At 45.3% G+C, this 25,789-nt stretch overlaps 1 protein-coding gene and 1 long non-coding RNA gene across 6 annotated transcripts in view; one reads left to right on the top strand and one right to left on the bottom strand.

Annotated features, from left to right (window-relative positions):
- Positions 1-61: 61 nt before the first annotated feature.
- Positions 62-1,327, bottom strand: LOC118311967. The gene is made up of 2 exons (XR_004794117.2): positions 1,190-1,327; positions 62-1,034 (listed from the first exon to the last, which is right to left on the bottom strand). It is a non-coding gene; the product is annotated as an uncharacterized LOC118311967 (long non-coding RNA).
- The window catches only part of myom2a (myomesin 2a), a 24,718-nt gene continuing 227 nt past the window's right edge, over positions 1,299-25,789 (top strand). Inside the window, exons 1-37 of one of the 5 annotated variants that reach the window (XM_047333710.1) lie at positions 1,358-1,439; positions 2,278-2,397; positions 4,826-4,918; positions 5,361-5,496; positions 6,649-6,803; positions 7,607-7,699; positions 8,969-9,057; positions 9,148-9,186; positions 9,301-9,465; positions 9,586-9,747; positions 10,370-10,511; positions 10,712-10,911; positions 11,001-11,054; positions 12,639-12,766; positions 13,472-13,655; positions 15,828-16,002; positions 16,098-16,219; positions 16,752-16,939; positions 17,047-17,173; positions 17,604-17,782; positions 17,937-18,051; positions 18,179-18,338; positions 18,846-18,952; positions 19,041-19,085; positions 19,843-19,979; positions 20,340-20,484; positions 21,078-21,137; positions 21,248-21,315; positions 21,411-21,524; positions 22,278-22,365; positions 22,455-22,493; positions 22,666-22,771; positions 23,738-23,901; positions 23,986-24,022; positions 24,108-24,130; positions 24,380-24,435; positions 24,725-25,789. The exon at positions 24,725-25,789 is cut by the window's right edge and continues 227 nt beyond it. In XM_047333710.1, the coding sequence (XP_047189666.1) occupies positions 2,288-2,397; positions 4,826-4,918; positions 5,361-5,496; positions 6,649-6,803; positions 7,607-7,699; positions 8,969-9,057; positions 9,148-9,186; positions 9,301-9,465; positions 9,586-9,747; positions 10,370-10,511; positions 10,712-10,911; positions 11,001-11,054; positions 12,639-12,766; positions 13,472-13,655; positions 15,828-16,002; positions 16,098-16,219; positions 16,752-16,939; positions 17,047-17,173; positions 17,604-17,782; positions 17,937-18,051; positions 18,179-18,338; positions 18,846-18,952; positions 19,041-19,085; positions 19,843-19,979; positions 20,340-20,484; positions 21,078-21,137; positions 21,248-21,315; positions 21,411-21,524; positions 22,278-22,365; positions 22,455-22,493; positions 22,666-22,771; positions 23,738-23,901; positions 23,986-24,022; positions 24,108-24,130; positions 24,380-24,435; positions 24,725-25,246 (4,527 nt within the window). In that variant the 5' untranslated portion in view covers positions 1,358-1,439; positions 2,278-2,287 and the 3' untranslated portion in view covers positions 25,247-25,789. Of the gene's footprint in view, positions 1,440-1,508; positions 1,532-2,265; positions 2,398-4,825; positions 4,919-5,360; positions 5,497-6,648; positions 6,804-7,606; positions 7,700-8,968; positions 9,058-9,147; positions 9,187-9,300; positions 9,466-9,585; positions 9,748-10,369; positions 10,512-10,711; positions 10,924-11,000; positions 11,055-12,638; positions 12,767-13,471; positions 13,656-15,827; positions 16,003-16,097; positions 16,220-16,751; positions 16,940-17,046; positions 17,174-17,603; positions 17,783-17,936; positions 18,052-18,178; positions 18,339-18,845; positions 18,953-19,040; positions 19,086-19,842; positions 19,980-20,339; positions 20,485-21,077; positions 21,138-21,247; positions 21,316-21,410; positions 21,525-22,277; positions 22,366-22,454; positions 22,494-22,665; positions 22,772-23,737; positions 23,902-23,985; positions 24,023-24,107; positions 24,131-24,379; positions 24,436-24,724 lie in introns of those variants that run through there. The other 4 variants (XM_035636146.2, XM_047333709.1, XM_035636147.2 and 1 more) reach the window with 4 other exon arrangements.

Raw genomic sequence — 25,789 nt, 5'->3', positions numbered from 1 at the left:
CAACAATATGGAGGTGTGATATTAAATTGGTGCGATATCCCTTGAATTTGAGTATATCATATCTTTTGTTCATGTCATGTCTTTATTGTACACTGCTTGTATGGAAGAATTGATTTTAAACAATTGATTTTGTTCTCTCTGTAGGAGGAGCCACTTCTTCTGTCGGTTGATTGGCACTTTTGCAGTAAGTTCCCGTCCGGTCGTCACATACTGAACCGCCCACTTTTATGTATTTCTGTATTTGGTCTCTTGACTCCGTCCTCAATCTTCCCAAACTGCTTCTGTGGTCCGAAGAAAATGTAAATAGATTTTTAGGTTTGTTAAATGTGACCTCCTGTGTCGTCCCTCGGCCTCCTGGCCTGTCCCCAGTTGAGGGTGCCGGTGTCACAGTGTCTCACTTCATACTTCCACTGGGAGTCGCCCCCCAAAAGAAATCTGAAATCTCTAAATCCTGGACTTTGGGGGCTGTAAGAAGAACACGTGATATTGTGTGTATATGTATTTTAATAATGAACATATGTTCATCAGAGCAGTGTCCTCTACACATAAAGAAAAGAATGGAGGCGACCTTTTCAAGTGAAGCCACGTGGGAACAACAGCTGCAGGTCGTCTTGGCAACCAACTCAAGGCCTCCTGTGTCTTTTCACTTATACAAGTTGTTTTAGTTATTATTATTTTTTTTAAATAGACTTAGACTAGATGTAAATAGCAGCAGCCGCTCTTGTACAGTAAGAATTCGGAGTGGGGGGGGGGGGGGGGTATCACTTGTAACGGAGGAGACGCAGATTAAAAATAAACCCGACTGCTGCCCACAAGGAGCCAAGGAGGACAGGCCGACTCAGGAAACCTAAAAAGGTCTCGCAAGGTTTTCGCTGTTGGGATCTGCCAGAGCATTATCTCAAATCATGTCTTTGTTGTTGCCTGAAGGAATATTGTTGACATCCGACAGCGAGATGGGTCTGAAGTGACGTACAGTAGTGGGACGTCGTCCTGCCAGACGAGGGAAGACAAGTCAACACCACACGTGGTTATCTCTGAAATCAAACAGAAGTGGGAGAATTTTATTTTAGAAATCTAAAATCCATGAATGTTTATAGAGATATATAAAAAAAACAAAAATCATTTTATTCTCAGTTTCAACCATAAATATATATCTTTAAATCCGATAAACGCAGCTGACGAAACATACCTCAGAAACACTTTTGCACACATTTGCGGGTGAGGATGCACACTGTCCGTGGCCGGAGTGCAGAATGAGAGAGGGAGAAGACTTTTGGGTGCAAACGCTATATTTAGTCTCGAGTGGCTCCATACATGGGGAGGAAGGGGACGAGCATTCCTCCGGGCGCGAGGGGAACATTTCTGTTCCCATCAGCAAGTGCTTCCCAAGCGGCATCAGGCTGGTCTGACACCGCTTCGCGCTGTTTTAATCTCTCGGGGTAAGTCACTTTTCTCTTCTTTCTCGACGTTCAGCGTCACTCGCAGGCTCCAGGATTTTCCTGCTGCAGGACTAACTCTCCGGTCGGAGCAGGTGCGTCGGGTCGTGAGGAGAAGCCAAGTGTGCCGCTGTGATGAATCGGCTGTAGATAATGTGCCTCCTGTGCTGCGGGGGGGAAACAGCCCTAATCTCCCTGAGCACCACTTCCTCACATACCAGGGCGTCGGGAGGTTACCGACCCTCTTGTCCGGATTTGTGTCGGACAAAATGGGAGCGAGTTTAAAACTGCGTCGAAATCCCGATCGATCACACAGAATGGGAATTAGAACCGGGGAGGCAGAGTTCGGGATTTGACGGCTGCTTTCAGAAGTCGGGTCCCGTTTTGACTGTAAAATATCCCGTAATGATGGTTTTGATTAAACGTCGTCAGGGGCTGTGAACTGCGGGTAATGACTCTTATTTCCTTCATTACTCCAATCATGGAATAGTGCTGCAAGCTATTCATAGCTGAAACACGAGGAGCTCTGGTAATGTGCTGGAACCGCCCTGACGCCTGCCAAATGTTGGACTTCCACGACGTTCATGAATTATTCAAAAAACCTCTTGTGTTTGAGCAATGGTGATGTGTTGTTAGAGATTGACCCGAGGTGCGATGTGCAGTGGGGGAATCCTGTTGAACTCTCCCGTTCTGTTGGTTGGAAAACTAAAACAGCTGATTCAGTAAATGGCTGCAGGGACATTGATGGTAAAGTTGGAAGAATTATGATATTTCTAACATGGCTAACACACGTTTGGTCTCCCCCCCCCCCACTGGGGCTCCCGGCCAGGTCTCCTTGAAGTGTTCCAGTCATGGCTTCCAAAGTCATACCGTGGTATAAGAAGAAGCGCGTGAGCCAAGTCCAAACCGATTACGCTTGTCATCACACTAAACATGTTGTTGTCCAGCAGCAGACGCAAAGGTATGAAGGTGCAGTTCACCCGCTGCGCTTCTTGTGCCGCTTCTGCCACGTAGAGCCTCTGCTACGCTGTCCGAGGAGGAGGAGGAGGTGGTGATGACCTCCCCTCTGTACACGGAATGTTTCTGCTTCCTCTTCGGCCTTTTCAGTTCGTCTCCTGACGTCAGATTTGAAGCCCGTGATGAAGAGACTGATACCTGCTACAGAACCCAACACCAGACCTCATTGAGACATTGGGATTTTTTGGTCTATATCTTCATCGCAGCCTTAATTTAGCCCTAAAAAAGTCCTGGAACATTGAGCTGTGAAGGGTCGAGACTTCAACTTCTCTCAACGACCAGAAAACGACTTTCACTTTTCAACCGAATCCAGACGTGGTTTTAGACGCTGACAAAGACGCCTTAGTCGACGTATATGTGACAAATTTTAGCTGGTTGTGTTAATAACTGAGATGTTTAAGCTCAAATATATTCTCATTTAAGTTGCATTAAAGAGGTTGCTCAGGTCAACTGTCCACAAAACCGCCGAGTGGGGTTAGACTGTAGAGTTTAACCAATTCTTACAGTATTACATTTTCTTAAAGGCGTCAGAACCCACATGTCAGATTCGATGTCATCTCTAGACGGACGTCTTTACATCTTTGAGTTACTCTACCATCCTGAAAAATCTATATCTACAGTTCTATTTAAGATAAGGTACAATAAGTCGAATAAGATGCAATACGATACGATACAATAAGATACGATGAGATACGATACAATAAGATATGAAGAGATACGATACAATAAGATATGAAGAGATACAATACAATAAGATGCGATAAGACACGATACGATGAGATACGATAAGATGCAATAAGACACGATACAATGAGATATGATAAGAAACGACACATTAAGATAAGATGTGATGAGATACGATACGATATGGTGAAGTTGCCCACAGCAGAGATTCCAGTGAGAAAAGTGAGAATTGCCAAGTGTTGGGTCATTTTTAATGCAACAGAACATAGTGAGTTCATTAACCTTGTAGTTGAAAAGTGAATAACAATGTTGAAGATTGTGCAAATGATAAGGGAAACCTTCCGATCCAGAGTTACGTAGTAACTTCAAGGAGTTTCAGATATTTTGAATATAATTTAACCTTTTCTCATTTGGAATATGCATACGGTCCTCTGTACGATCGATCACTCAATCAATGGAATTTTATTGACATAGTCCATATTCCCAAATCACAATTTGCCTCATAGGGCTTTAATTTGTAGGTGTGACATCGTCTGTTTTGTCCATCAGGTGAGGATGTAGTTGGAGATAAAAGACGACGCATGTCTCAGTTAAGACTCTGAGGAAATACTTGAAGTACGTTCAAAGTACAAGGCATCTGGGAAAACACACAGGAATATATGCTCTGTGCTCACAATCTTGAAATATACAATTTTTTGTTATAAATGTCCAAGAAACTTAGACAGAATTTAAATTTTTTTATCCCTTTTTTACTGCCTGGGCGCAAATCGCTGGAGCTCCAGGTCAAAACGATAGAAGGTGACATCACGCTCCGCAGCTTCCGCATACAGATTTTGCTTTGTGTTGTCATAGCAGACAACTATGTATTTCAGTATTTTGTATTCTGTATCCTCACCTTCCAGCTCTGCCTAAGCAGCATGATATAGTTACGCTTTTTTTGCTGAGATTAATACGCAAGTCAAACATTGTGCTATCTTTGTCGTCAGTAGTGATGAAGCGAGGTACAGAACCTAAAACCAGCTCGACTCCCAGATCTGAGCCACTAGTTCTGATCACTGGGTCATCCTATAGCAGGCGGCCATGTTGCCTTATGTCAGAGAGCCGCATCTGAGGCCAGTGGTCTGATCGGAAACTTCATGAGAATATCAGTACTGATATCAGTCTCTACAAAAACATTTTCTATTTGATCAAAAAATCTTAAAAATGTAAGTCTTTGGCCAAATGTTTTCGTCCGTATCCGACACTAACCACCTCCAACCCTTCTACAACAGATTGGTTTGCTGGCCCACGAAATTATTGACAAAGTATTTGCTTATTTCTATTACATCAATAAGTTGATGTGTTAAAAACGCTTTGGATACTTAATAAATAGTACAGGTTTGCATTATATTGACAATGCACGTGAGGATTTTGAATTTCCAACAACGGGTACAGAGCAGAATCCACAATAGCAGTTTAACCTAGATTGGCACCATAATCTGTCCGTCCATTTTAAACCAAAGCATATTACGATACATGCCGTTCCTGGAAAAGTAAGAACTAGTTTAAACGCGACCAAACCCTCAGGTAGATTTCAGAACAGCGGCTGCTTCTGCAAGACTAAAAAACCCACCTGTCCATTGTGATGCCATTTTATTTCTTTTTCCTTTAATGGCTGTTCCATAAATGATGGACTCTCCCCTCCGCAGGAAATCAAGCTCTAAATCGGTGAGCCAGGTGCAGGCCCAGGCCACAGAGGCTATGGCGGAACCAGCCTATACCATACCGGTGTTCCGGCAGAGGTGAGTTCCCATTGGCTGCTGTCACATGTCGGGCTATTTTAAGGGCGTAAGGTAATACTGAACCTCTCTTCGCTGACCCCAGTGGAGACGGCACATTGCTTCAGCGTTACCAGTTCATTTTTCAGTGACTATTATTTTGAAATGTCACGTGTTGATGCAGTGGGGTTAGGGGGTTAAAGTCAGACTCGATGTGGTTAGCTGGATGGAAAAGTGATGAAAACACCTGCGGATTAGGTAACTCGTAGATAATGTTAGTACCAAAGAAAATGCAAGACATCAGGTAACAGAGTTCTAGATTGAAAACTGACGTGTTCCAGTGTTTGTCACAATGAAATGTTTACACCCACAGTGGCACTAAAACCAAATCTGATAAGCTCTATTTCTTCGACTTGCTGGTTGCAGGATGAGTATTGGATGGACATGGTTTTGTGTGTCATTATAGGACTACTGAGGAGACTGAGGAGTATCAGAGAGTGACCACCAATGTTGGCAAAGGACTGGCAGTTATTCAGGAGGAGCTGCACAGGATGAGGATGGCCACCAAGGCCCAAGTGGAGAGTCTTGAGCTCCAGAGAGAGGTGAGTGGTCCGTCCCTTATCAATACCGCTTTATCCTTAAAGGGTCGCAGGGGCTGGAGCCAGTCCCAGCTGACATTGGGTGAAGGTGGGGTTCACACCTATTAAAAGCAAACTGTAGTTTGGTTATCAGGTCGACATCAGGGGCTGAAATGATAAAGATCAAACCAATCAAAACCTTTTTTTATCACAGATATGCAGATGATACTCAGCTGTACATTTATACAAAATGGAGAGACTAAAGATAAACCAAAAAACGTTCTCTCCCTTAAATTGACTTAAACTTAAAAACTCAAGGATGTTGCTGTCCGAAGCTTTAAGAAATGAGAACTAATCACTGTAAATCAAGAAGCTCAGGTCTTTGAATACTTTCCCAAATGTGTAACAAATATTTTGTACACGTTTTAAAGGGTTACGGTCCGATCTCTCTGATTTACATGATGTTGGCGGGGCGATAAAATAAATCTGTTTCTCCGACTCAGTTTGGCTCCCGTGTTTGATGCACCCAAACTTTGACCCCTCGAAAGCAAACCGAATGCCGTGTTCACGCCAAACACAAAGCAAATTTTTGTGTTGCGTTACTCGCCATCATTTGTGGAAGGAAGAATTGGAATAATGAGTTCTTCCTTCCACTTTCTCAGAAAAAACGCTCTACACACAATCTAGAACAGTCAGACAGGAAGGCTGACGGGAAAAGCCACACAGAGCAGGTTGTGCTGACTGGGGCTAAAGCTAGCGTCCCACTTCCTCACTCACTTGTCAAGCTCCTCTCCTTCTTCGCCCGGTCGCGATACAAATAGCAACTGGTGTCCAAAAGCTTGGGCTGCCCAAACACACATTTTTGTTTTTTCTCAAATATAAAACTGATAATTGTAACTGTAACTCTGTAGCCGTAGTAAAAATGTCTACAATGATATATATATTTTCCGTATTTTCGTTTTAAGATTAGAACTGAGATAGAAGTTTTCAGACATTAACAGGGAAGGTGAGACTGATCCTTCTCTGTTAAAAGCATGTAGATGACGACAACATGCTGCGTTAAATGACTTTATTTTCATAGAAACAATTTGTATAGGGTATTTAAACACACATGGCGCAGGTTTCATTTCAAATACGGCCGTGAACACTCACTTGATGGCTCTTTGCGCTCCGCAGGTCCAGGGCATGATGAGCAAGAGGTCGGAGCTGTTGGATGACATCCCCAAGATGCCGGACTTCCTGGTGGCCCTGCGGCCCCACACCGTGTGGGAGAAGACCCCCGTCAAGTTGTTCTGCACTGTGCAGGGAAACTCACGGCCCATCGTCAAATGGTCAGAGTATTCACGTCTTAACAGACCCTGTCCACACGTACACTCACTTACTTTAATCACATCTGAATTATTACTCTGGAGAGATGTACCGTACCTCATGACATGAAAATGTTTTTAAAACATATTCAGACCTGCGCCGCCGAGTTAAATTACAAAATGAACTTATTCTATTCTCTATTATAGTTTATGATGGTGGAGCCCTTGTTGTATTTCATTCACTGTGATTGTAAATGGACTTTTAGCATGTTTCTTATTTTAGGTTTAAACTTTTGACATTATATATGGGGATTAAATTAAGCATTGAACCTTTAGGTTTGTTCGCAAGATGTCCCATTTTTCCACCTGCACTTAAACGCAGCACGTGCTCATGAATCTTTTCGTAAACTAATCCGTGCACACACACAACAAATATTTTTGGACATTTTATTATTAACATTATTACATCTGTGAAGTTGAAGTTAAAAACCTGTCGGAAAAATATTAATATTTACTCGTGTTATTTGTATTTCACGTGTGCACAAATTGCTTTGTGTGGATTTGTGCACAAATTTGTAAAAAACCCAAAGTTACGCACAAATCACTGTACGCGTTTGTATTTCTTATTTTTTAACTTGTAGATCCTGTGATACACATTTGTGACAATTTTGAGTCTATTCACTCTCCATAGTTTGCTTTGTCAGCATTCCTTGTATAAATATTTGCTGCTGTTTAAGTTTAGCTTCATCGTTTCGTATCCCCGCACGCACACACACGCATCTTCTGAGTTTCAAGTCGTCATGACACTGACTGGCGCTGGTTGGCAGGTACAAAGGAGGAGTGCCAGTCGACCCGCTGAGCGCTCCAGGAAAGTACAAGATGGAGAGCAAGTATGGAGTCCACAGTTTGATCATAAGCAGGTGAGTTAGACGCTCGACTCAGAGGAACAACACAGTTATCAACAGCTTTGTCAAACACATGCCAGCATTGGAATCTCTTTTGGGAATAGTTTTACACACATAATGATGGATGAAAAGTCATAATCCCAAAGAGCAGTAACGAAGATCTTTCTTTTTATGATGTCGGTCCCACGGAGTCAAACTTTACAATAAATCTATTTGAAATTACATTTTCAAGATCTGTAAAGTATGAAGATTTGACAAAGCTGAGAGGCATCGAGGTGATTATCAGGATTAGAGTCGACTAATCTCCTTTGTGACATTTATAAACTTCATTTTGTTCTAGTTCTCTACCTTCATGTTTGTGAGCGAGCGAGAGGACGGTCGGGTCGAGGGGTCGCTGTCCGGCCCGTCCGTCATCTCCAAGACTCCTCAGCTGTTCCTGTTGAAGTGCTGACCTTTGCGTCATTCGAGCCACGAATTCCTCCCACGTCGCTCCCTCTCCCCCCCTCCCCCTCTCCCCCTCTGAGGCGCTGAATGTCACCAGCCCTCCGTCATTACGTTACAGGCTCACCGAGGCGAGAGACGTTCAGTTACTTTCCTCCAAAATGAAGACTTGTCGTAGAGAAAGACGCGAACGATGAAAAGGTCCGTTAGCTGAAAGCAGCGCGGACTCTTGTTTGTTCCCCTCCACCGCTGAGGGAACATGGACGCACCTCATTAAAATAGTTCTGTCCGGACTGAAGGTCACATGTCTTCCTTCTATTCTCACCCTCGGACCGTCACAAGCAGCTCGCCCTCTGCTCAGGGCCGCTCCCGACCAGTGAGGTCATTCCTCTGAAGAGGCCGAACATTTGTGCCTATTTGCGTCATTGGCGCGAAATATTTGCCCGTTCGATTCCTATCCCTCACATAAAAATCATTATATTCTGTCTGACGTTTGTTTGTCAGTGTCCAACACTGAGATCTCACCTTTACCTTCTTTAATCTCAACAGCAAAATAAATACGCTCCTCCCACGAACTCCCCCGTTGCTGATTGGCTGCACCGTGATGAGATATTAGCAGCATTTTACAAAAAGCGTATTGGATTAGAATCACTACCCCCCCCCCCCCCCCCCCTCCTTTAAATGTAAATGTTCTAGATGTCGTTTTAGCCTCAGTGTTCAACTAGTTTCTATTAGAATCTGATTGTGATATTTGGTCATTCATTCATGTGTATTAAAACTGTGTGTGGATGTGTCAAGCTATGTACATATCTGATATGTTTCCATGCCGTCTGCTCTCATTAGGTGTGCGGTGAGTGATACGGCTGAGTACAGTGCCGTGGCCACCAACCAGCATGGCACGGCCACCAGCAAGGCGATGGTCACCGTGAAGAGTGAGTTGTTCTTTTTTTTTTTTATTAACGCCGCAGTTTTCCCTTCCGTCGTGATTTCTGTCTGTCATCGTGGATTCCGTTCCTTCGCAGGACCGTCCGGAGCCGGGGCGTCCTGCCAGCTCGGTCTAGGTGAGTGGAGAGAGGAATGAGAGGCATAACTGTGGCTGTAAAATTAAAAATATCTACAGATGAGCTTCACCGTCATCAGTGTGATGTCTGAGCGCTCGTTTCCCTGCTGCTCAGTGCCTCATCTGACCGACATCCACGCCAGCAAGCTGGAGGTCTCTCTGCTCGACCGCTTCTCCGTCAGCTTCGGCGTGGAAGGCGGCTCCATCAGTCTGGTGTGCACCATGGTGGTCGTCCCCGACCTCCCCAACGTGCCGCCCCTCGCCCAGTGGTACAGGGACGGTGAGACGTTCATTCATTCATTCATTCACTCGTATTCTGTCACATTCATGGTGTGTGTGTTTGTGGTGTAGTGTTGACCGTGCGCTCGCTGCTCCCTCCCTCCGTCTCGCCTGCTGATAGATAAACTGCTGAAACCGAGTGACCTGGCGGAGATGGCGGTGGGCGGAGGTGCGGCCCGCCTGACGCTGCCCCACCTGGCCAAGGACGACGAGGGCCTCTACACCCTGCGCATCTTCACGAAGGACGGCACCGCCGAGCACAGCGCCTACCTGTTTGTCTCAGGTGGGACACGTCGGCAAATCATCAGCACATTGGTTTCTGAGAGATTGGTAAAACAGTTTGATCACGATCTGCTCGGTTTGTGGACCAAACGCGAACACGGTTACATATATAATGTGTGAAGGGCTCAAACCTCATCTAACGTAAATGAATTAGCTCCTCCCACACACAGGATTTCGTCTGAGGATTTTAGGAAAACGCTGTGCAGAAACACCACAACTAGAACAAGGATCACACGACTGCAGTGAGATGTATTGTGCTTTATACTTAATAGAAATTAAATTGAATAAATTAGTCAGTGACGCTGCAGCACAAGTGACGTTATCCATGTCGAGATGACACACACACCAAATTTGAAGTTGTTCGTGTGCGATCTCTGAGAGGAGTTCGTGAAAGTATGATGAGCAAAAATGTCCAAAAAACTGCCAACGTTTGCACACCGAATCCAAAATGTCCGACTTCCGGTTGGTCAGAGGTCACGGCTGCGATGGTTGTTTTGTAGATCCTGACATGATACCAATTTGGTTCATTTCGGGCGAAAAAATATTTGATGTCGATTTATTTTCTTCTTCCCTGTTGTTTTCTTCCCTGAAACACTTTTCGTGTTTGTTGTCTTGGTCCCTAGATGCCGCTCCCTCTGCGGCCGGCGCCCCCGGCGCACCGATGAGCGTGAAGGCGTACGACATCAACTCGGACTACGTCCTGGTCGCCTGGAAACCCCCCAACACCGTCAACGAGGCGCCAATCACTGGATACTTTGTGGATCGGTCAGTGTGTTTTCTTTTCATAGACCGGAGCTGGAACGTTGGCATGATGAACACAGTCCAATCACACTGCACATAAAACTATGATCTGATGCCAGAGTTTGTATCGAACGCCGCGTGTAATCCATATTTGATGTCATTTTCTGTATGAATCCGTCTCAGTGTTTTTACCTGCTGATGATTCTCCCGGTCCCGATGTGTAGGTGCGAAGCCGGTAGCGACACCTGGGTCCAGTGCAGCGACGCCCCGGTGAAGGTTTGTAAATACCCGGTGCACGGCCTGGTCGCGGGCCGCTCCTACCGCTTCCGGGTCCGAGCCGTGAACAGCTCCGGCATCAGCAGGCCGTCCCGCAAGTCGGACAAAGTGACCGCCCTCGACGCCGCCGAGAGCGAGCGGCTGCAAGGTACCGAAGAAGGTAAATGGAAATACGCGGCGGAGGGAAAGCGAATGTCTTTTCTAACGCGTCTGATGTGTTTCAATCTCCTGCGACAGTGATTAAAATCGAAGGGAAATACGACATAGTGATCAGGGACGATGACCTGGAAGGTACAGTAGAAACAAAGATAAAAAAGACTGATCCGGGTTCAGATTCCTGCTTCTAATCCTTTAAACCACTTCCTCCTAATCTCACACGGACCAGATACTAACGACCAGCTCTCCAACACCATCAATAAGGATATTTTCAAATTTTTAAAAATATTTTTAAAAGGGGAATTGTTTGGGGATAGTTTTTATCCCAAAGCCACCACCATCCTGATACTCCGAACTGAAAGCAGCCCCCCCAATACATGTCAGCATTAATGTGCAATAATTTATTTATCATACACAATGCACTTTACTGTCATAGGCAATATGGACTTCCTTTTTGTATTGCATACGTTTGCAATGAGTGTATGGTAAATATGCTGGCATGAATGTGAGTGGATGATATGGATGGATGATGAATGAAAGAATTATTTTATTTTTTCATTTATATATATATATATATATTTATATTTTAGTACTTCAGTGCACCTGAATTTTGTTGTATTTTTTTTACAATGACAATAAAGAGTCTCTATCTATCTATTGTAATTATAAATGTAGCGGGATTTGAAAAGATACATAAATATCAATATTAGAATCCTAATTAATAAACATCCTAATTACATTCTGAAAATATCAAAAATGAGCACATGAATAAAACTTATGAAAGTGTTTGAAAGAGGTTTAAAAATTAGCAAAAAATTAAGAATTATTTCCACAAATTTGTTTCTGTAATTCTTTTGTTCTCATTGCCATTCTTTTCCCTGAAGGTCTGATATGAAATATTGAATTAAAGTAGTTGCTTCAGATTCCAGATTCTCCAATTTATTCATGATAACATGAAAAACAAATTACAGATGAACACATCACACTCAACTTAAAAAACTAAGAACAGACTTAACAGCAGAACTAATCCGTCGTCACGTGAACGTCTCACAGACCAAACCAGCGTTGATCTAACTCCACCTCGTCTTCCATTCTCACTCTGATGGACTTTAAATGTCCTCAGTTAAACCTCGTCCTCGTCCACGGTGTGTCGAGCATGTCCCACGCTAACACCCACCTGTGACACAAACACTAAAACATAATGTCGACGCCTTGGTGTAATTTCACAGACGTAGAAGTCCCACATTTCACTGTCAAGTTATCACTGAGCTGTAGAACTTTAGAGAATTCAAAACTGTCTCTATCTGAGCCTGTGGACGGATGTTATTAGAAGGACTCTTTCATTTGTCTTTTTAAAGAGCTGACACATGATCCTGAGCTTTACTGAACTAATCTCTAATAAAGTATCTACGACCCTGGATGATAAAATCATGTCGTCAATTTGAGGTGAAGGACAGATGTCACTCACCGTTATTGTAATAAGGGACCAACAAAAATGAATTGTTCAGCTTTTCATAAAGACCACTGGAAGATCCTGTTCATAAGTCAAGTTGAGCTCGGGAGCTTCAGAAGAGACGGCAGCTCTCAGTGGGACTTTGGACAAAATGATGTGGCCCAGTCAGATTTTAATGTTATTATTAATAAATGACTCGTAAGTAGAGGATGTGGGACTTCTGCAGTAGCTTCATGCCTCAACCCGGTCCACTCCCGATCCTCCAGGCTACGTAACGATCCCCGGGGAGCCCAGCGACGTGCACGCGTCGGAGGTTTTCCGCTCGTACGTGGTGCTGAGCTGGAAGCCGCCCAGCCCCCGCGGACGAGCGCCGCTGTGGTACGTCATCGAGAAGGTGCGTGTCGCTGTCGCCCACTTCCGGCAAAACGTAGAATCCCTGTTCAACTCAGTAGCTGTAGCTAAAAGATTGAAAAAAAAAACCCAAAGCAAACAACACTTGAAATGATTTTTATGTTTGTGTAGTTGAACATTACTGTACTTGCATTGTTGGGGCTCACATAGAACATTACAGTGACAGTTGATCCTTCATACCGCAGCATTCGTCAGCCCGTCGTGGACAAAGAGAAACTGCGTCTGTTCCCACTTTTTAAAATCTATTTTCAGTGGACATATAGTTAAAGGTCCAGTTTGTAGGATTATGCAGGATCTATCTGCGTAATATTCATAATGATGTCGTCATGCTGTCGTTGGCGTGAATATCTGCCCGTTCAATTCCTTCCTCTTTCTCCGACAAACCTCAGTTGAACAAACACACACACACACACTCACACACAAAATCTTCATTTATGCTTAAGACTTTTGCAAAAAACAATAATATTTTCCATCATATCAGAAGAAGAATGTGTATTTTCGCCTGTAGAAGGTTTGTATGAACAGCAAGTTCCCTATATCACGCACACACGCGATATCTAAGTCTGATCAAATTCAAACCAAATTGAGCCCCAACGATGCAAAACTACCAATAATTTCTAGTTTGCAAACTAAACAAAAAGGTCTTTGTGTTGATGCTACGTTGACGAGCTTGTCCCCCCCCCCACAGTGCTTAGCAGGCACTGGAGCGTGGCAGCGGATCAACGCAGCAGTCAGACTGCACTCCCCTCGCTACCCCGTTTTTGATTTGCAAGACGGGCAAAAGTACCAGTTCCGGGTGTATTCGGTCAACGTGTTCGGCTCCAGCGAGGCGTCCGAGCCCTCCGAGCCCGTCCAGAAGGTTGACGTGGACGGTAAGGGTGGGGGGGGGGGCGGAGAGACATTCATATATGTGTAAACGCAAATATTACCACAAGAATGGACGAAACAAATCACACGTGGTTCTGCTTTAAAAGACAAAAATACACTTTAATTGATTATATTTATTTGAACATTCCCTGAACTATTATAACTTCTAGTGCGATGCACCAAAATCTCAAAACTCCATCAAGTCACTGTTGAATAATTATCTTAAAGGGTCTTGATATAATATTTCTTCATTGAATCTCACTGTACAGTCAGAGCTTAGTTTAGTATAAATGAAACATTCATTCATTTTAAAACAACGCGTTTTGTTCTGGACCTTTCTGGACTTTTCACCACTCGACGTTAGGATCACACTTTTTATGTGACTGAAAAAAAGCAGTTTCTTAACCATATGTAAAACAATATCCACATTTTAATTTTTTTAAATCTACACGAGCAGGAAAGAAATGTTGAAATTTGTGGCGACTTCCAAGTGCAAACACGATGAATGAGTCTTAACGTGACAGAGTCTTTGTCTCAAATTCTTTTTTTTAATTTAAACATTGTTTTATTGAGAGTGAATATGCAAATTGCAAGAATATAAATATGAGAATTAATAGTGAGTGTACAAATGCGACATATAGATACTTGGTAAATAAACAAAACGAATACAGAAACCGTTGTCATTTTAAAAGATTTGTGGAGGGAAATAAATAAATAAAATTCTGTAACATACATAAAAACATACACGTACATAAAAGAAAAACAAAACCAAATAAATCTCTCATTCTCCACCGCCCAGTCGAATCATCTCACTGGAGAGTCTCAGCAGATACAAACTTGACCTTTTTGTTCACAGCCTGTGTTTGTGTTCCGCAGGTATTGAGCTGCCGATCGGTACGTACTGTACATTTTAATGTAAATATTAATCTCCTCTCAGATGCTGTAACGTCACATATTAGTTCACTCTCCCCACTGTGTTTTCTAACCATCGGCACACTGGAAATCTAGTATTTGTATTAGTACAGTTCTGTGTTGTTTCGTTTTAAATATGATTTGAATATATACATTTCAAACGCACAAACTCAGATCATCAGAGTTATTTCAGACGTAAATCCGACCCATTTGTTTCTCTTTTAAATGCTGAAACGGCCTCTTAGTCACTTCCCTTGAATCAAATCTATCTATCTAATCTATCTGTCGTTTGGATCTTCACACGGCACCAAACCCAGATTCACATCAAATCACTTTTTGTGTTTTTGTTCACGTAACGTTTCCCTGAGTTTTCACCTTTTGAACACGTTTGTCACCGACAGTTCAGTATGTTCACATCAGATCTGGACCAAGTGGGTTTTTTTCTGCTTATTGTTATGATTTTTCCCGTCCACATGTTATGATGTGGACGGGAATCAGTTCATTTCCTCCAGGGGGGAAATAAAAGGTCATTTTTGATCAAATGTTGTGATTGACAGCTGATCTGACGCCATCTGAATCCTCCTGTAAAACAAGCTCCTGATGCTTCTCTGTCCATGTTCCTTAGAAAACACCACAATATTATATTTTTTACATAACTTATGTCGAGAAGAATGTGATTCGATTATGTGTTACTGTTTGTAAATAACTATATTCTGACAAAATTACAGAAAAATGCCAAAATGAACGACAACAAACGGATTTACTACGACTGATTAGATTTTAATGCTTAAAGCTCCAGTGTGTAATTTTTATAATTTTCTGGCGACATCTGGCGTTAGAGTTGCAAACTGAGCAACCAACTGAGCGACCGACAGGGGACACTTTATGGCGGCGCACCGCTGATTCCATTTCCTGTTTCCGTCAGCGTTCGAAGATTCAACGTGAACGCGACGTATTCTGGAGCGTTTAGTTCAACAAGCGTATTCAACACGACGTAGAAACATGGAGACTCACACGGAGGTCGGGTCCACCTCATGGGACTATATTTAACTCATTCTACATATATGAACACATAGTTATGGACAATATATTCAATTTCTGTGAATAAGTTCTTCTAAATATTACACACTGTAGCTTTAAAGAAGTTTTTTTGATGCCTTCAATTTCAGATGTTGAATGTTCCCAATAATTGTGGAATGTAAAGATGCATAGATGGAATGAATTGGTTATGAATAACGGCTCCTCTCCGCCCCCCCGGCGAACAGGCGTCCCCTCTGCTCCCGGTCAGGTCGTTGCCACCAGGAACACCAAGTCATCTGTGTTCGTGCAGTGGGAGCCTCCCAAGCATCTGAAGAACCTGATGGGATATTACATCGACGGCCGCGTGGTCGGATCCAAGGAGTGGTTCCCGTGTAACCACAAGCCCTTCAAACACAACAGGTACGAGTCCAGGACGGACGCTGTCGGTCTCCGTGGAAACGCTCTGTCTCTGTGCATTTAGACTAAAGACTTTTCCCCCGACTGGTGAATCTCAGGTTCGTGGTCCACGGCCTGACCCCAGGCGAGAGCTACGCGTTCCGCGTCCAGGCCGTCAACGTCTACGGCCTCAGTGACGAGTCGCAGGAGTCTTCGCCCATCGCCGTGGAGCCGGCCCTCGGTGAGCGCAGCGCCGCGTTTACACCCAACGCATCTTTATTCGCTCGGGGGGTTGAAAAGTGCTTTAAAAGGATTTTATTAAAAGTGTTTAAATTAAAATCAATGCAGATTTGAAATAAGAGATTAGCACTACAAAAACATGATTAATATTTCTTCCATTTGCTGTTTTGTTTTGGGTAATGTCACTGCTCTCTCCAGGCAGTGGGGCGGATTATGGTAATGTACTGTAACGCTTTGTTGTTTTTTCCAACCTGCTTCAACCCACTTCCTCCACCTCCACTTGGCACCGTGTGTCTTATTCACAGAATTACATATTTTCATCGTCACTGTTCTGCGCGCTGTAAAAAATCACGATGCACCATCACATTTAAAAACGCTTAAAAAAATCTTCTGGCAAATGTGTCTCCAACATTGTGGTGCTACAGAAGTTCATATAAAACAAGTTTTGAACAAACCACGACTTATTATCTAAATAACACACTGAATAAATCCGACGTGAATGTGTGTGATGAACATGGATCTGTGTGCTGCAGCGACTCCCAGCGCTCCGTCCGGCATCACCCTGCTGAGCTGCGACGGCTCCTCCATGACTGTGGCCTGGAAGAGTCCCAAGCACTGCGGCGGCTCCAAGGTCAACGCCTACTACATCGACAAGCGCAACGCCGACACCCTGACCTGGAAGGAGGTGAACCTGGCGCCCGTCACGGAGAGAATCTGCACCGTGAGTTTGTTTTTTGAGACTTTTAACCGAAGCACAATTTGTTCTTTTTGTCACGTAGCCCGTCAATCTCACTTCCTCTCACGCCACTTTATCTCCTGTGTCCTCAGGTCGACAATCTGACGGAGGGAACCTTCTACGAGTTCAAGGTCCAGGCCGGGAACCTGGCGGGCGTCGGTGTCCCGTCGGCTCCCAGTGCCCCGATGAAATGTGGAGCGTGGACCATGGACGAGCCAGGTACGAGACGCTGCGACACGTTTCCTCCGCCACCACACAGTCCTGGTTTCCATCGGGAGCGTGAAACATGGGCAGGCTTCTCCAGCAAGCACCTGGTTTTCTGCAAGAGGATGATGTGATGGGTCAAATCAGATGTTTTGACCCATCACATCATCAAATATATTATGTCAGTTTGTTTGGCCCTCGTGTCCTTGAACTTTGACCTTGGTGACCCAAAATGTATTTGCGTGTAGACAACATCCATATTAACTCGTATATTAGGTTTCAGAAAGATCCGTCCACCCGTTCTGGAGTTATAGTCTAATATTGTGGATATCGACTCTAGGGGAGGGGCGTACAGCTGGATCTACCGCTCTACAGGACGGACTGTCTTCTCTCCTCGGTCCCACTCATGATGTTACCGTATATTCATTTTTAATAATCTTCCCAGGCCCGGCCTACGACCTGAGCTTCAGCGAGGTCAGAGGCAACTCCCTGGTCGTCCTGTGGAAGGCGCCGGTCTACACCGGAGCGAGCGCCGTCACTGGCTACCAGGTGGACATGGCCAAGAAGGGCTCGGAGGAGTTTGTCACTCTGAACCAGGAAGCTGTGAGCCAGCGCTACCTGCAGGTAGAGGCCGACAGGAAGTGACGTACCGCGCTTCAGGACACATTATATTTCTCAGGATTATTTTCTAAACCTCCTGTTTAGATACAACGTAGTTGTAGTTTCACGCCAGCATCACGCTTTTCACGTGCTTAACGTTTTCCACGGGCGCCCGCAGGTGAGCGGTCTGGAGGAAGGAGCAACCTACGTGTTCAGAGTTCGTGCTGTCAACGCCAACGGTGTCGGGAAACCGTCCCAGCTGTCTGAGCCCGTCTGCGCCCGAGCTCTTCCAGGTAACAAACCACCGGCGACTGGATCGGCTCTGCACCGCAACTTCACCGCTATCGTACGAACAAAACTCTTTTTCTTTGCCGCTTTGCGCGGTGCTCTACTTGTGTCTCACGTGGTTCCCGTCCGCAGGCACCCGGGAGATCGTGGCCAGCGTGGACGAGGAGACCGGAGACATCTTCCTGTCTCTCGAGGCCTGTGAGATCTGCGAGACGTCCAAGTTCGTGTGGTCCAAGAACTACAAGCCCATCGGCGACTGCCCCAGGGTCGGCGTGACAACGAAGGGCAGGACGTAAGCTCGCTGCTGTCACCGATGATGTTTAACACCTGAAGTCTTTTTCAATTTTTGGGGGTTTTCACGACCATAGAAATTGATTCAATCCGCCAAAATCCGAGCTTTTTAATTCACAGTTTGTTTGTTTTTACGAGTTCTAAAGATTTGGACGTAATCTGGTAGAAATTAGTGAGTTCAGTTGTTAGTATTTTCTTTAGAGAGGTTTCATTGAATAAAACATATTCCACTTTGATGTAAATAAGTGCTTCTTCGTTTATTATTGGAACCTCAATTAATGATAAACTTCTATGTTGAATTGACCTGAAATAAATTATATATTCTTTTAGAAACGCCCTGAAATTATGAGAAAATAGTGAGAAATTTGCAGATTCATGAAACAAAAGAAGGAGAAACGTCCAAAAAAGCTTAAAGAATAAATAAATAAAATGCTGTAATTAAATGAATTTATTTGTGAACTTTCATGTTTATGTAATGAGCTGTTGTGTTGTTGTTTTCTCCCCTCAGCTCCAGATTGACGTTCACGAAGCCCGATAAGGACGATCTGGGCCGATACTCGGTGGTCGTCACCGACACAGACGGAGTCTCTTCCAGTCACACGCTGACTGAGGACGGTCGGTCGAGACAAAGATGTTCATCTTCTGCTCCTCTGGTTGGTTGTTTGTCTGTTGGTGCTCATGTGTTCTTGAATCCCCTCTGCAGCCCTGAACACCATGCTGGAGCTCAGCTACGCCATCCGACATCCAGGTGAGTGTCGCGTTTCCACCGCTGGCCGTTGGTTTGTCGGGGGGATGAGGATGGGCCAAGAAGGAACCCATTCAAGTTTGGGGGGAATTCTTTTTTCTGTCACCTTCTTTAACATTGTGGGCGTTTTTGACATTTTCACAGATTTCCCAACAAAACATTTAAAGAATCATACTTAGGCGTCTGACATTTATGAGTGTGTGAGATTCGGTACGATTCCAAATGAATGATCTGGATGGAGAAGATTTAAATGTGGTTTCATAAGGAGCCTGTTGGGCCTTGGTTGGAGGTCCACAGAGGTCTACTGACATTTTAGTTCAACTAGTGAAATGTCAAAAATCACATCCGTGAAATAAATAAGAAAAAATGATGCCCATTCGTCCGGAACCTCCCCAAAACTGAATGGATTCTTTCTTGACTCTTGTTCCGTCCTTGACAAAACAGACAGGGGTCAAAATAAATAAACTTTCAGAGCAGTCTTCCCTCAGGATCTAATCTGTGTGTGTGTGTGTGCGCGTGTGTGTGTGTGTGTGTGTGTGTGCGTGTGTGCGTGTGTGCGTGTGTGCGTGTGTGTGTGTGTGTGTGTGTGTGTGTATGTCTGTGTGTGTGTGTCTGTGTGTGTGTGTGTGTGTGTGTGTGTGTGTGTGTGTGTGTGTGTGTGTGTGTGTATGTATGTGTGTGTGTGTCTGTGTGTGTGTGTGTGTGTGTCTGTGTGTGTGTGTGTGTGTGTCTGTGTGTGTGTGCGTGTGTGTGTGTGCAGTTGTTCCTCTGAAGCACGGCCTGAACTACGAGGTTCTGGAGAAGGGTCACGTGCGTTTCTGGCTGCAGGCCGTCAAACTGTCGCCCTCCGTGTCCTACAGGTTCATCGTCAACGACAAGGAGGTCACCAGTGGCGAGGTGACGCAAACCGCACGCATGACGCGAGCGTTGGATTAATCTCTAGTCATATCTTGAACTGTGCTGCTACACAATGTTTAAGCTACCACCTGTGCTGAGCTTCCTGCTCTCCGTCCCCTCGGCTTCATTTCCCAGCCGTGTTTGAGTTTTCTCCGTGTTGTCTGTGAGATCATCTCTGTGCTTCTGGTTTAAAAAAACAAAAAACAAGATGGCGCCCACCAAAACGCTTAAGTCCAGGCTTCAGAATGGCAGCTCACTGACCACCGGGTTACGTGACTATTGGTCGACACTAGATTTGAACGTGGTTCCTCGATGCATTTCAAATAAATAAACCGACCTTTTCCCTCGTTCTCCGCTCAGGGTCACAAGATCAGCCACGACGTGGCCACGGGAATCATCCAGATGACCGTGGACCATTTCACCAGAGCCAACGAGGGAACGTACACCGTCCAGATCCACGACGGCAAGGCCAAGACCCAGAGCTCCCTGGTGCTGGTGGGAGACGGTGAGGACGACGGTTGACAGTGTGATGAGTCATTCTGACGTCAGTTTGATCTGTATGACTGATTGAAGGTTAAAGTCAGAAGAAAGTGAAGAAGTAGTGTGAAGTGTAGTTCATTTGGTAGAAACCACGACTGTGAATGAAGACGGACGACGCGTCTCCACTTGTACAAACATGAAGGTAACACATCTCGTGCTGGTGACGTCGTGTGGAGTCAGAGTCTGTGCAGTAGAGATGGTGGAGTGGAGCCGTGGTATCAAGGTCCCGCCCACACAATCTTTTTATATCATCAAATAACTCATCAAAAAATTAGAGAAACCGTCCTTGGAAACTTTTATTTAACGTCTGTTTTGATTTTTGTAGTTTTTCACTTTTGTCCACGTCCCATCTGCGCACACGGAGTGGGCGGGGCTTATGACCTATACTGCAGCTGGCCACCAGGGGGCGATCAGTATGATTTGGCTTCACTTTTTGGCGGCCGTCATGTCGTCCATGTTTATTTACGGTCTATGATAGAACCACAATAATCTAATGATGAAGTTTCACACAGGAAAATAAATACTTGAAATTCTTGACTTGAAATTTTCCTCTTTCAGTTTTCAAGGCTGCTCTGAAGGAGGCGGAGTTTCAGAGGAAGGAGCACATCAGGAAGCAAGGTACGAACGCAGAGACACGGGGACACGGGATCACGATTCATGTCAAGTATGAGAAATCAAATGTTTGAGCTCTTTTTTAAGTTCTAATATAATAATTTATTTGATTGCAGGTCCACATTTCTCTGAGTATCTGTATTTCACCGTCACTGAGGATTGTACTGTGATGCTCGCCTGCAAGGTGACGAGAACATTCCTATTCATTTCTTCGTTTCCTGGTCTCTCTCTCCTCGTGTTTCGCCTCTTTTAAAATCCCTTTGTGCTGTTTGTCGTCAGGTGGCCAACGTGAAGAAGGAGACGACTTTCCACTGGTACAAAGAGGAGGACGAGATTGTTCCAGAGACTCCTCCCAACGTCATGTCGGGAGCCTGCGCTCTGCCCATCCCCCTGGTAACTGCTGGAGCCGGACGCCCGTGGATCGACTCATACACAGACTCATTCATTACAAAAAAGTGGCCTTCGTTTGAGGACTTCCCTTTATTCCAAAATGAGGCACAAATTAAACGAAACAATCACAAATACAGAAACACGAAAAGCGGAAAACGACATTTGAATCTCAGTAATCAATGATACGTAAAATAATACGAAGAACAAGGACGTGAATTATAAGTAACAGATATTTAAACCAGCAAACAATCACGCCGGCACATTTGCTTCATACGTTTTTTATCCAAATGAAAGGAAAAAAATTAAATAAAAGCTTTTCTCAGCGAGTGACACGGAAACGCTTTTCACACCACGTTGTTCTCGTCGCTCCGTCTTTGCATTGACTTTGAATTTAATCTCATCGCGTGAATAATTCTGTGTAATATAATAATAATAAAGTCGACGTTGATTGGGTGTGAACGTAACACATGGATTTCACACAACCTTTGTTTTTATTCGTGGAACTTCGGCAGCGTGTTGCTGCCAAGGCAGAAAAATTAAAACGGATCAATGTCACGTGAAAAGATTATTGTTTTAACAATAAACGTTCACATTATTAACGTGTGCTCGTCCATTTGTATTGTTCTGCCGCGGCAGCAATGAGCACACAACTGCACTTTGTTTTTCGCTCATTCATTTTCTTAAATAAAGTTCTATTTGTGGAATAATTCCAGGTAAAGTTCCACGTGGCTGCCTCATTAACCTTGGTTCTCTCAGTTCTCCAGGAAGGATCAGGGAGTGTTCAAGGCCGTGCTCAGCGACGACCGAGGAAAAGACACGTCTCTGTTCGACATTTCGGGCCAAGGTCAGTTTCTATGAATCCTTCTTGGTCCGTAATCACTGTGTCCTTTGTTCCTCGGTATTAATCCGCCCTGCTCTCTGTTTGACTGGCAGTGTTCGACGACATCATCAACGCCCTCGCCCAGCTCGCTGGTGAGTTTGATCCAGTGACCTTGTGTCGTTCATGGTGTGTGAGTGTACGACAGGATGTGCTCATCGCGTCTGACGTACACGCTGCTCTTCGGCCTGAATTAGTGCTGTTTGATATTAAATGAATCCAAGTGACTGGGCTCTGACTGTGTCCTCGTCTGTCCGTGTCCCTCAGGTGCGTCGGCCTCTGAGCTGGTGCTGCAGTGCACTCCGGAGGGCATCCGGCTGCAGTGCTCCATGAACTACTACACGGAGGAGATGAAGACCGTCTGGAAACACAAGTACGCTTCAACTGCTTCACGCGTGACAACAGCCTCTCCGGCTGTCCAGCTCTTTGTGGTCATGAGCCACTAACAGGCCGTTTGTCAAGGCCGCCACATGCAGCCGAAGATTCAAGGCCCCTGAAAACAAATCCATCAATCAGCTTGTGGAGGGTCTGGAGAGATGTGACCATGTGTACGGAAGCAAATCTGTCTCACAGGACTTTGACATTCAAAGGAAATGACTTTTTCAGCATCGAAATTACATATCAGAATTGTTTTTGCTTCCAAATTCAACGCTTCAAAATATCAATAACTCATTTTCACTTTTTTCAATGTTCCCAAAATTAAATAATCAAAAAATTCAAACCATATAAATTTGAGTTGCTGGAATTTGATTCAGATCCCAAAAAATGATGTTTGAAAATGTCAGATGCAAAATTCAACGTCTGGTGAGACTGATTTGCTTCCGTACGTGTAAGAATACTACACCTTCCCATTTCATGGAGAAAGAAAAGTTGTTTTATATTGTTTCATTGTGGGCGTGTCTTAGATTGTCCTCGCCGAGTTGGATTGATTCTGTAAGAGAACTTGATTTAAGTAACACGGCTGTAAAAACCACAAAAAAAGTGGAAAGAAAAAACTAAATTCCAAACGGTCGACTTCCTGTTGGGTGTAGGTGAAGACTCCAAAAGGCTGTTTTTGAACATCAGAGCATGTGACACGTGCAGATGAATTTTCACGCATGCAGGTGAAACCATAGGTAAGACGTGTGGCCACGCCCATACCATTTAGCCACGCCCACACTTCAGACGTACATTTGACTCAGCGTAAATAATAATTCTTTGCATTATAAATGTGTCAAAGTTTAAACATTGATAAACGAGAACCTGACTTTGTCTGAGCAGAGACTCAGACAATGACCTCATCATCCAGAGCGTGAACGACAGTCCAACCATGTGACCTCTGTGACCCCGAAACCCGCAGGGAGACGAAGATCGCCTCCTCCGAGAAGATGAGGATCGGCGGCACGGCGGAGATGGCCTGGATGCAGATCTGCGATCCGTCCGACAAGGAGAAGGGTCACTACTCCATCGAGATCTGCGACGGCGAGAAGACTCACGCCAGGACCTTCGACCTCTCCGGACAAGGTGCTGACACGGAATCCATCTTCACTACTTCTGTTCTTTTTATCTCTCTCGTCTTTGACTGAACGAGATGATTTCTCTCTGCAGCGTACACCGACGCCTACGAGGAATACCTGAGACTCAAGTAAGTCATTTTGAATAGACCAGAAGTTTGGGCATTTTGTAAAATTTGGTCCAGATCATACTCATCTCTCTGTCTCGTCCCTCAGGGCGGCCGCCTTCGCTGAGAAAAGTGAGTATTTATCTTTTTGGTTATTACTCACAGTGTTGGTTGAGAGATTTATTGGTTTAAATAAGTCGTGTGTGTCGAGTCTCAGCGGCGACTCGTTTGCTCACAAGGCGGATTAATGCTGCGTCTGACGGATCACAGAGGAAACCGGTCGAGTGTCACAGCGGAGCAGAGGCGACTGTCTTTTCTTTCCTTTTCTCTCCTGTCGTCAGAGCAGAAGTGACTCTGCACGATGTTGTTGTGTCTCCTCAGACCGCGGCAGAGTGGTCGGCGGGCTGCCGGACGTGGTCACCATCATGGAACACAAGGTGAGGTGATTTTCTATGAAGCTGCAGGTATGTTGTTTGACATCGTTACAGCAGCACTTGTTGCACGAGTTGAACCGGCCCGGCAGCATCGCTGGGAAACGCTGAGCTGTGAGCTGCATCCTGGCCCGAGGCTGCAGGTCCGAGTCCCGACCGGAGCGTCAGAGAAACAAGAGAAAGGACCGTTCTCCAAAATCACTCGCTGCCCCTTCAACTGCTTTCGTCGTTTAGCTGAATTTACTCTGTTAAAAATGAAATTCTGTCTTGACTTGACTCTCCACCTTCCCCCCAGTCCCTGAGCCTGACCTGCACCGTGTGGGGCGAGCCCACCCCCGAGGTCACCTGGTTCAAGAACGAGCAGGAGGTCACCTCCAGCGAGCACACCAGGGTCACGTTTGACGGCGGCAAGTTCTCCAGCCTCGTCATCACCAAGGTGACGCCCGAGGACTCCGGCAAGTACAGCATCAACGTGCGGAACAAGTACGGCGGCGAGTTCGTCGAGATCACCGTCAGCGTCTACAAGCACGGCGAGCAGATCCCCGAGCCCAAACTGGGACAGCCCAAGACGGCCGCCGCCACGCCCGCCTCCACGCCCGTGCCGCCCAAGTCCCCAGCTCCGCCCTCCAAGACCCCGACCCCCACACCTTCCAAGGCCCAGACCCCGGCGCCGTCCGTGAAGAGCCCGACTCCGGCGTCCACCCCAGTCCCCAAGTCTCCAACCCCCACCCCGAAATCCCCGACCCCGACTCCTCGCGGCGTCAAGTCGCCGACCCCGCCCAGATTCATGAAGTCTCCGACCCCGCCCAGGAAGTAAACGGTGGCGCTGAGGTCTGAGGGGGAAACAGCTGCTGTTAGCGCCGCGGATTGTTAGCATGAGTGTGAAACCATTTTAAGAAGTCTTTATCTAGACGTAGTCGCCGGTAAAAGAGGGCGAGTTAGACATCTACAGCGGCTTCGCTTCTAAACGTCCTCTTCAGTTACTTCCTGTCAGTCAGCTGGTCACTGAGCTTCCACACGAGCGGCAAAAAAACTAAAGAAAAACAGAAGGCCAGAGTAGATGTTAAATGTTCAGTGTTTTTAAAAAGCTGCACCTTCCGCTACGCGTCGCTAGTGGAACGCCTCATTCACGTACGGAGGATAAATGTTAATCCTGGTTTTTGGCTCGTGGTTTTTAAACGTGTTACTCACCAGGTGGTCGGCTGAGATCTGACGACGCAAACCGTCAGGTGAGACGGACCAACTGAGGGGGAAGGGTTCCCAGACGACGCCGTACAACCAGGGATTATCATTATTATCATTGCTCGTGACCCAAGTGGGCCGTAGATAATGATGGAGTTCGTCCCTGCGACCGTCGCCG

The sequence above is a fragment of the Scophthalmus maximus genome, chromosome 8, assembly GCF_022379125.1.
Source record: "Scophthalmus maximus strain ysfricsl-2021 chromosome 8, ASM2237912v1, whole genome shotgun sequence".
In the NCBI taxonomy this organism is placed as follows: Eukaryota; Metazoa; Chordata; class Actinopteri; order Pleuronectiformes; family Scophthalmidae; genus Scophthalmus; species Scophthalmus maximus.
Note: the sequence above shows the minus strand (reverse complement) of the source record. Positions and strands in the feature narration are given on the sequence as shown.